Here is a 9993-nt window from a genome sequence, read left to right on the forward strand (position 1 = left end):
CAGTCTTTAACCACATGTATAACAGATTAAATGAAAACACAAAGTGCAGTTTTAGTCTGATACATTTTATATTAAACTCCCCTGGGTCCTCCTTGCCCAACCAAAACAACAGATGATCCATAACGTGACTGACATCAGCACCAGCATATGGATGTGCTGATAACATGACAGATCAGAGTGTTGCTTTAGGAGTCATTGTTAAAGACAGTGGGCCCTATCTTGCGCCACCCCTTACCCTTAAACTTATTTGCCTTTTTTTTTTTACTATTTTAAAACATTTTTAAATAGTTAAACTAGCCAATTCTACATCGACATGTTGTAAGCTTGTAGATCAGCTATTTTAACTATTTTTAAATGTTTTAAAATAGTAAAACATGGCAAATAAGGTTAGGGATAAGGGGTGGTGCAAGATATAGGGCAGAATATCTTGAAATCATCATCTCAGTTTTCAATTTATCATCATCATGTACATTGTTTCAGCAGCGGATTTGACCGTTATCATACCATTGAATGGGGCCAGTATGGCCCTGGTTTCAGAGTAACGCTGACCTTCCCTGTAGCGGTAACACCTTGATAGGGACAGTATGACCAGTGTAAATGTATGGGAAGAGTGTGTCAGTGAAAGTGTGCGTGAAGGTGTGTAGGTGAGTGTGAGTATCGGCATCGGAGAACGACAGCTTTCCTCCTTTCCAGTCCAGCTCGACTCTGATCCTCCTGGGCTTCTCCTTCACGGAGAGATCAATAGGTGAGCCTGCTCTGGGGGACCATCCTGTTCTGGAGGACCACCATGCCGTGTATTGGCCTTTACCCAACCTCATTGTCCAGAATTTACCCCCTCTGACACCCTTCCTCTGGCAGGACTGGGCTACCACGCCCAGGTCCCAGTGTGTGTTGTCTCCGACCTCCACCTCCCAGCTGCGAGTCCCCGAGTTGAAGCCCTCGGAGCCGAGGACACAGTACCAGTGGTCGAATCTCTCGGGGTTGTCGGGGAGCCGCTCTGATGTTTTTCCACGTCTGACGCTGGTCAGATCGTCAGACAGGATCAGCTGTGAACGGGCAGTGTTGGGGTCCAGAATGACAGGAGCGTAGGAGACCACGTCCCTCATCCTGTCCCACACTCTGTAGGACAGGTTACCCAGGTGTTTGACCTCGTCTATCAGCGCTCCCGGGACAGGCTGTGCCTGCATTTTGTGGCTGCGGTTAAGGGAGCAGACGTTTACGTATGCCGTCTGGTATTGCTGCAGGAATGCTGTGTTTTCAGCTCGCAGCGCCTTCTCTACGAATCCGACTGCGGTGGAAATGTATGTGATGTCGCTGTTCAGAACCTCGATCTTTTCTTTCATCATCAGACTCTTTTCCTGCTCTTCCTGCCTCAGCGCAGCAACGCTAGCATCCTCTTCCGCTTGTAGGAACTGACGAAGCTTCTTGAACTGTTCCCTGATCTTCCTCTCTGTGTGCCGGGCCTGGATGTTAATGTGCCGTGCCGTTTGCTCAAATTCTGTTTTAAATGTGTTAAAGACTGTCAGTTTCTTCTGTAAAGGCGCCAGTGATTTTTGGATTTCCTTCTTGTAGTTCAGTGCCGCTTCATCGATGGGCCTGAAGCGGTGCTTGGTGTGTTTTTGTGAATGCAGACACACAACACACACTGGCTCTTTACATTCCTGACAGAAGAGTTTTAATTTCTCGGTGTGCAGACTGCAGAGATCCTCCGGACCCACTGACAGTCTCTGTTGTATGAAGGCCTCACACAGGTTCTTCAGGACCAGGTTACAGGGCGGACGGTTTACTTCAATCTTCTTACAAACTGGACATTCCTTTACCTGCTTCTCTCTCCACCATTTCTGCAGACAGGCTTTGCAGAAGCTGTGGCTACATGCCAGGACAACAGGATCTTTAAAGATATCACAACACACAGGACAGGAAAAATCCTCTTCAGAAAGACACAGCTTGGAAGCCATTTCGTCTCTTAAAGCAACAACACACTGTTCAAGACAGGAATTAACTCACACTCCCTCCTCTAGAATGTCATCTGAAGTTTACTTTCACTTTGAATCCTGGTTGTTAATGTCCAATCAGCTGACAGTCCTGACACTGACAGAGATCAGAAGCAGGCGGTTTGGGTCACTCCTGTGCTGTGGAAACACATGTCCTGTCCTCCCTCACTGGAAGCTGCCTGTTTGGTCTACTATTAGAATCTATTATTGTCTATTTGTCTGCAATGTATAGCGTGTCGACGGCAGAATAAAAACCTCTGTTTCCTGGTTTTGAAGATTCTCCTCAGACGAGTTTGGCAAGGGGCGGGACTACAAATACAAACACACAGCAGTCAGTGCCATGCAGTGCCGGAATGGATGCGCCTTTCGTATGCAGTACCTTCATTCAACACATGATGGTAGCAGAGCCCTATAAGCATCCTTAGTGGAGCCAGAGTCAGACTAGAGTTAACAAAACGCCTGCGGGAGTAGAAGTACTGTACTGTAGCTCCAGTCAGATAAAACAAAACAATCACATCAGAGACTAGACTAATTGCCCTCTGGATCGCAGACAACAACCTCTGACAACATACAGGCATGATGTGTGTACTTTTTCTTACAAACTGCATTTTCTTTGTGTATTTTTAAGATTCTACTACAGGTCTATCAGACAGAAATGATGTCCCACGTGTGACCAATCCGTGCAGTCAGTGTGCCATGTTTGATTATAAAAGGCAGACCTGCCTGCATGGTGAAACATACTGATACAACTCTTATGAATTTGTATTGCGGTGAAGTAGTACTAATAGCATTGTTCATGAAACTATTAACTCAATAGATTAATGTTGAGCGTGTTTGTTATTTAAGACTTGTATAAGGTCTTATGATTAACTTTACATTTTATAAACTGTTCAAGAACATTAATTCAAGCTTTAAAATGTATTATTAGGGCGGCAGTGTCTCAAGGGTAGAGTGGCCGGTGGAATGGCCGGATGGGAACCATGAGGTTCAGTTTTCCATCCCGGGCTCACCCAGAGTTTGTGCTGAAGTGTCCTTGAGCAAGACCCTAGCCTGAACCCCTAATTGCTGCCGATGTGCAGGTTGGTGCCTTGCATGGTTTCCTCTGCCATCGGTGTATGAATGGGTGAATGTAATTCACAATCTATGTAAAAGTGCTTTGGATAAAAGCGCTATATAAATTTACCATTTATTGTTTATAATAGCCATGTCATTGTTCAACCCTTGTTGCTTTAATCTTAAAACTGTTTATTATGCAGGTATTAACAGTTAAATATACATTTATTATTAGATTAACTATGATTTTTCATCTGCCTGGTGGAAACGATGCCTCGTAATAAATCATTTATCACGCGCTTATTGAAGTATTTAGCTTGGATCTTGCAACATTAACATTTCACTACTTGTACATGTAGGCCTCAAATCATGAACGCAGCATCTGATTGCAGTGAAACTTTGCACGCACGTTCCCACTAGGACCACCCTACATTTTTCAAATGGGGCTCATGGTGCAGTTATAACGGGCCGTTTCACGTTTTAGCCAACTGTTTTGAGTGCGACACGTTATTGTGAGCGTGTAGATCGGCTATTTTCGGTGCGGTTTAACCAAGCTTCTGGAGATGCAACCTTATGGCATAGATTTCTACACAGAGGGCGACACGTTACTGCATTGAAGTTCAGGACTGTAAAGAAAAGTCAAATCTCTTGAACGCTGCCTTCTGGTATGGCATGGAAAAGGGGGCATTTCTAGTAAAACTAGTAAAAAGCTGCATTCTTGGTCTGGAGAGGGCACTTTGTGCAGACGGGTAAAAGGGCATGGGCTTGAGCGCCTTTGATGTCTATGTGTGCCCGTACGTGCCCGAATCATTGTGTTCAAAATTCAAATTCAAAATGAGTCAGAATCGGTTGAAAATAATATCTTGTAATATATCTTGCCATTTCCGAATAGTAGCTCACATACGACAATATGTATCTGATGATCGCATACCACACTATGTATGCGGTATATAGCACCACATAGAACAGTGGTTGTATGTGGTGGACCCCTAGGGGTCCTTGCCCAGCTAAATTGACCCTTATTTGTCTGTAAGTAAGAAACAGGTTAATTCGGTTCCATTTGTACACTCTCAGTTAAATTAATAGTGATTTTACAATATACATGGGTCCCAGAGATAGAAATGCCATTAAATGATGGTCCGTAGCCTGATGCATGTCAAACTCGGGGTCCTTTCTCGTGTCCCATAAACATCTTATGGGGGTCCTTGGCATATATTTTCTAATGGGGGTCCGCAGGCTAATAAGTGTCAATTTGGGGGTCCTTGACATGAAAGAGATTGAGAACCACTGACCTACAATACACATCATAATATACAAGAATATGAATTATTATCACACACCGATAAATATATTAAATCATGAATTCTCTTCAGAAGGGCATCTGGCGACGGACAGAGCTTCCGTACGCTGGGGGACGAGGCGAAGACAAAACCCAAATCCAAGCGTGGCGGAGAGGAAGATTCCGATGAAGACTATGAAAATGTAGGTAGCGCTACTGTAATATTGAGGTACCCTTCTATGCTGGTGTTTAGTTTGTGCAGTAAACTCCTAGGTGTTCACTGTTCAAAGTGTTCATGCATCCATTTGTACACTGACAGTACAGCCTCAAAGAGCGCTGTGCTTTTCTGGGCAAAGAGGGGCCGATCCGACTAGCGGCGGAAGCCGACTTCCTATTGCTTCGCCAACCAATGTTTTGCTTATGTATTACTATTGTATCCCTATGGGGCTTTTGCTGATGTTCCCTGATTTTGCTTAGCATGCTGCTGCGACATAAAGAACATCTCCCAAAGCCAGCAAGGGCCAAATCCATTTGAGCCGCCCGACGTGTCGGTCCGTGGTCCGACGCGGCGGTCGCCAGGGCTCTTGGAAACGCCCCCCAGCCACTGTGTTAGTTTTACTGAGGTTAGGTTTAGGTATTGTTTTACTGAGATTAAGGGTGGGGTTGGGGTTAGGTTTGGGTATAGTTTTACTGAGGTTAAGGTTAGGGTTAGGTTTAGGTATAGTTTTACTGAGGTTAAGGTTAGGGTTAGGTTTAGGTATCGTTTTACTGAGATTAAGGTTAGGTTTAGGTATCGTTTTACTGAGGTTAAGGTTAGGGTTAGGGTTAGGTTTAGGTATAGTTTTACTGAGGTTAAGGTTAGGTTTAGGTATAGTTTTACTGAGGTTAAGGTTAGGGTTAGGTTTAGGTATAGTTTTACTGAGGTAAAAGTAAAACCATGGTCGTGTCAATCATTAGTAGGCTAATCACTCTGAGAAGTGCATGCGTGGATCGAGTTCCTTTTCCCCACAATGGGGTTTTTAACACGCAGTCTCTCTCTCTCTCTCTCTCTCTATCTCTCTCTCTCTCTCTCTCTCTCTCTCTCTCTCCACCCAGCATGCATGTGCGAGCTGCTGCGTAATGTCTAATAATAATAATAAACGCGGTGGTCGGTTGGTAAGTCCCACCGACCAGTCGGACGGTGGTCGGTTGGTAAGTCCCACCGCCGGACTTACCGACCGCCGCGTCGGTCGGCTCAAATGGATCTCGCCCTCCCTCCCCAAAGCGGAACCTTTAACTCCAAGTTTAACTGTATTCCATTTATTGCATTAAATAGAACAAGCTACTTTCACGTGAGTGTTTCTGTCTGAATTTGTTATCTTTTATTTATTTATATATGTATGTTTTTATCTGCAGGTTCACCTACCAGCATCTGTTTTCATCGACACAACTGACACTGGCGATGTGGAAATGTAAGACTTTATTTTATTAGCTAATAATAATAATAATATAATTGTCCCTTGACTATGATGATGATAATGATGATGTCCTCTGCAGGTTGTTCCTAAAGTGTCCCAACACTCCGCGGGACGGGTTATATGCCATCAGGAAAGGCACTAAAACACCCAAGGTAATAGCTGATCTTCAAGCTTACACTGCATCACAGAGCGACATGTTGTGAGCTTGTAGATCTGCCATTTTCAGCGAATTAATTAATACCAGGAAAGCATCTGTTATTATTTATTTTATTTTAGCATAAAAAATGCAGATCTACAAGCTCCCAGCACATGACTTTGTCCCACGATGCATTTTTTTGAAAGATCTTGAAAGTAGAATTTTGAAAATGGGTGAGAACATTTGTAGAATGGGCATCAGGTCTTAATGGGTTCATTGTACTTTTGTATGATTTGCAAACAAACAAACAAACAAAAAACCTATAATGGGTATGTTTTCACTCTGTGTTTACCAGGTGTTGGTAGTCTGGGAAGAGAGTAAGGGTAAAGCCAGAAACTACAGGATGTTTGAGGAGGTAAGAAACAAAATCACTGACACTGTCTCCCTCTCCGACACTGTCTCCCTCTCAGCTTTCCTACCGTCTGTCTCTCTGACACTGTCTCCCTCTCAGCTTTCCTACCGTCTGTCTCTCTGACACTGTCTCCCTCTCAGCTTTCCTACCGTCTGTCTCCCCTACACTGTCTCCCTCTCGGCTTCCCTGCTGTCTGTCTCCCCTACACTGTCTCCCTCTCAGCTTTCCCACCGTCTGTCTCCCCTACACTGTCTCCCTCTCGACTTCCCTACCGTCTGTCTCCCCTACACTGTCTCCCTCTCAGCTTTCCTACAGTCTGACCTTCCAACACTGACAGTTTTTGAAGGTTTCCACGATATACAGCAGCATGCTTAAAAAAAGTTATAATTTGAATCAAAAATAGACGTTTTTCAGAAAACTGTGGTCAGGATTTAGACGGTGATTCTTGAATTGGCCTCAGGTCTTTCAGATGGGGCTCGGCGGCCAATTACATATTATTGGCGGGGTCCTTGAGAGTTTGAGAATCACTGACATAGAAAATGAGCGTCGCGCCTGTCACAGACAGAGCAAGTTCAGTCAGGAAACTCAGTGCAGTTGCTGCCGGCTGTTCATTGGGCCGCCTCAGCATCACATTGTCATTCTCATGATTCACTTCATCCAATCACAGACTCATTCCATCTTCATACTGGCTATTTAAACTGGAAGTTTGCACTACTCGTCCTGCTTGCTGCTGCACACTGATACTGCTGCACTGCTGTCTGCTTAAACCTTTGCTGCTCACCCTCCTCCACCCCAGCTACCACCTGTCGTTTTGGATCTGCTGTTTAGGTACGGGGGAGTCCCTATGGTTGAGACTGATGCGCTTGATCAGAGTACCTAAAAAGCAGAACCAATTAATCGCCAAACCATAATAAATATATTGCTAATTTTATATTGAATAATATTTCATCCATTGATGACTTGGCCTCAGTCCTACATGGGTTCATTGTTAATGACTACGTGTCTCTGGTGCCACACAGGAGGATGCGGTGTTCCTGGACAGCGACGTCAAGTTCCCGTCTCTGGATGTGCTGGTTGAACACTATTACAGCCACCCTCTGCCCAACCACGGCTCGCTCTGTTTACAACAACCGTACTTACCTTACATACAACCTCGTGTACAGCCTAGGTGACCCCCTCCAACCCCCACTGTAGAATGACTTACTTACTTATGCCTGACACCCTTACCAGGGCATATAGGCCGTCGACAAGGGGGCGGCCAGCTGCATTCACAGTCTCTCTGTGTCTGCCTGGACTGGAGATCCCGCCGACAGGAGTTTTTGGAGCCGGCCTCTGTCTCTCGTTCCTTGAAGGTTCCAAGTCAGAGCCTAAGTCTGGTGGTTATGTGACACTGGTAAGACACCGGCAAAACCATTCCACTTACAGAAACGACGACAAGGACACACTGTAGAATCTGAGAGTTTGCACTGTGTAACCAAATGGACCCCGTAGTACTACGGGTCCATTTGGTTACACTGTGTACACTCTTACTAATGGATCAAGTAAAATAAGCCAGTAACATATCTACAGGACTTGAAAACTGTTATTTGTGAAGGAACGAAACAAAACAAACTAACTAACTAACCTTTTGTACTTTTTGTACATTTGCACGTCTAAGATAAACGGAGAGAAGGAACCAGCATTGAATCTATGATGAACACATTCCGCTTGTGAAAGAGGCAAGCCATAATAAGCTACTGCAAACACTTTACTCTTTGCTTTTTAGTTCATACCGCCCTTTTGACAAGTGTTGTTCAATGAAGAAATTTAAGAAGTGGCGACCATCACTCATAATAGGAAATATTGGGTATTTGCGGTATTTGACCACACTGAGGTGCTGTAACATCAAACTCATGACAATTACTGCCACATTACCGCCATGCCCATGCAATTGCTGACTATACTTCTAACTGAACTTGAAAGGCTATGCGTTATCTGGCCACATGGGGGTGCTGTGGTGCCAAATGAAAGCAACATGAATGAAGTATTAGTGGGATGTATGAAGGATCAAACTGAAGAAGGAAGCACTTTAAAAGTACCTGGTTAAATAAGGACGTCCTACATGTGACTGACGGAGCTCAAACAAACATGTATTGATGGAGGAAAGCAATTTACCAATACACGGGATATCAGGTATTAACTATCCCATGTTGTGCTATGAGAATCAGAATTCTTCACGTCGGTGAAGTAAGGAATTTAACTTTAATGACCTTCTATGCAGAAACATAATTTAGGTGTGTGTGTGTGTGTGTGTGTGTGTGTGTGTGTGTGTGTGTGTGTGTGTGTGTGTGTGTGTGTGTGTGTGTGTGTGTGTGTGTGTGTGTGTGTGTGTGTGTGTGTGTGTGTGTGTGTGTGTGTGTGTGTGTGTGGTGTCCCGGACACAACATATTTGTGATGGGGGTCCACAGCTAAATACATATCAGTTTGGGGGTTCCAATAACTGTATGAAAACGCTCGAGAACCACTGGTTTAGATGTTAGAGGTGAAAGGTTTCTTTGTGGGAGTTATGAAGCTGAATTAGACCACTGACACTGACGGAAAGCTCAGCAATGAATTAACCAAACATTTCAGAATATTATGTTCTCGACATCTCAAGTGCTGCCTTTATAGACATGACGACTCCAGGCATTTCTTCAACAGTACTTGTTGACAAAGCTCCTATATGGACTCATTCATTAAAGGTGTAGTGAAATGAAAAACCATATCCGTGGTCATCATTGGGGCATAGCCTACCTAACGATGGATGCCAAGAAAATGGGCAAATTCTCATTTGTGAGTTTTTAGTCCATAAGAATATATATTTTAATGACTTCCTGAAAACGAAAACATGCTGCGTGATGACGTGTCGAGGCCCACGTCAATAAAAGCCAATAAAATATGAAGCTCACCAGTTTGATTACCATGCTTCATTGTCCTCCGGCTCCAACACAGCTGGTTTTGATGAAAGAACTACTCTTTTGTCTCTGTTGTCTTTGTTTTTAATCTCGTTCAAGATTACATCCAAACAGTGTATTACTCATTTTAAACGTAATCATCACGCTAAAATCTGTATATAGGTTGTGTATAGGTTAGAAATAATCCCCTGGATTTGCCCCACGTCTCTGTCACTTTGTTTACAAACGACACTGCACGTGAGAGTCAAAATAAAATGCCCAACATTTCCGTTTCACTGCACCTTTAATGACATTAATTTTCATTTATTTATATTTTTCGTTTTTCTTTTAGGTTCTATGACCTCAATTACACCCACACGCCCTGAACTTTGAACATGGATTGAATGTGGATTTTCTGTCGTCTGGAGTTTTCTCTGTGTGTTCTGAAACCTTTTGAGCTGCATTGCAAACAGGCAAAATACCTCAACAGTGACATCTGCTGGCAAATTCTTGTCATATGGGATTTGTGAGAAATCTTACCTCACAGTCCACAGGCAAATCAGATCACTTGTTTGAGCCAGAAAACCCCAGACCACAGAAATTCGACTGAATGTTTTTTGGGTGCAATTTCTTTGTCACGATCCCTTTAAGAAAGCATGACAGACTGTGCCAAACTAGTAATTACTTTAACATCATGATTTCAATGTAATTTTATTTGTAATTAATTTATTTCTGTTTGTTTTTTAAGTG

At 43.6% G+C, this 9993-nt stretch overlaps 2 protein-coding genes across 2 annotated transcripts; one reads left to right on the forward strand and one right to left on the reverse strand.

Annotated features, from left to right (window-relative positions):
- Window positions 1-404: 404 nt before the first annotated feature.
- On the reverse strand, window positions 405-2219 carry LOC310879166 (nuclear factor 7, brain-like). The gene has a single exon (XM_083793614.1). It carries the CDS (start codon window positions 1956-1958, stop codon window positions 534-536), a length of 1425 nt encoding a protein of 474 aa, XP_083649740.1. The 5' UTR covers window positions 1959-2219; the 3' UTR covers window positions 405-533.
- Window positions 2220-4429: 2210 nt separating this feature from the next.
- Window positions 4430-9027, forward strand: LOC310878789 (SH3 domain-binding protein 2-like). The gene is made up of 5 exons (XM_083793182.1): window positions 4430-4529; window positions 5722-5777; window positions 5863-5935; window positions 6275-6334; window positions 7351-9027. Coding segments are annotated over exons 2-5 (288 nt in total). The 5' UTR covers window positions 4430-4529; window positions 5722-5775; the 3' UTR covers window positions 7504-9027.
- Window positions 9028-9993: the final 966 nt, after the last annotated feature.

The sequence above is a fragment of the Protomyctophum parallelum genome, assembly GCF_964188405.1.
Source record: "Protomyctophum parallelum genome assembly, chromosome: 21".
Classification (NCBI taxonomy): domain Eukaryota; kingdom Metazoa; phylum Chordata; class Actinopteri; order Myctophiformes; family Myctophidae; genus Protomyctophum; species Protomyctophum parallelum.

What these genes read in the sequence shown, in the direction of transcription:
- LOC310879166 (XM_083793614.1), bottom strand. Translation starts at nt 1,958, where the DNA reads ATGGCTTCCAAGCTGTGTCTTTCTGAAGAGGATTTTTCCTGTCCTGTG.
- LOC310878789 (XM_083793182.1), top strand. An exon ending in AAGGCACTAAAACACCCAAG is followed by an intron (nt 5,936 to 6,274) that starts GTAATAGCTGAT and finishes TGTGTTTACCAG; the next exon opens with GTGTTGGTAGTCTGGGAAGA. An exon ending in ACTACAGGATGTTTGAGGAG is followed by an intron (nt 6,335 to 7,350) that starts GTAAGAAACAAA and finishes GGTGCCACACAG; the next exon opens with GAGGATGCGGTGTTCCTGGA.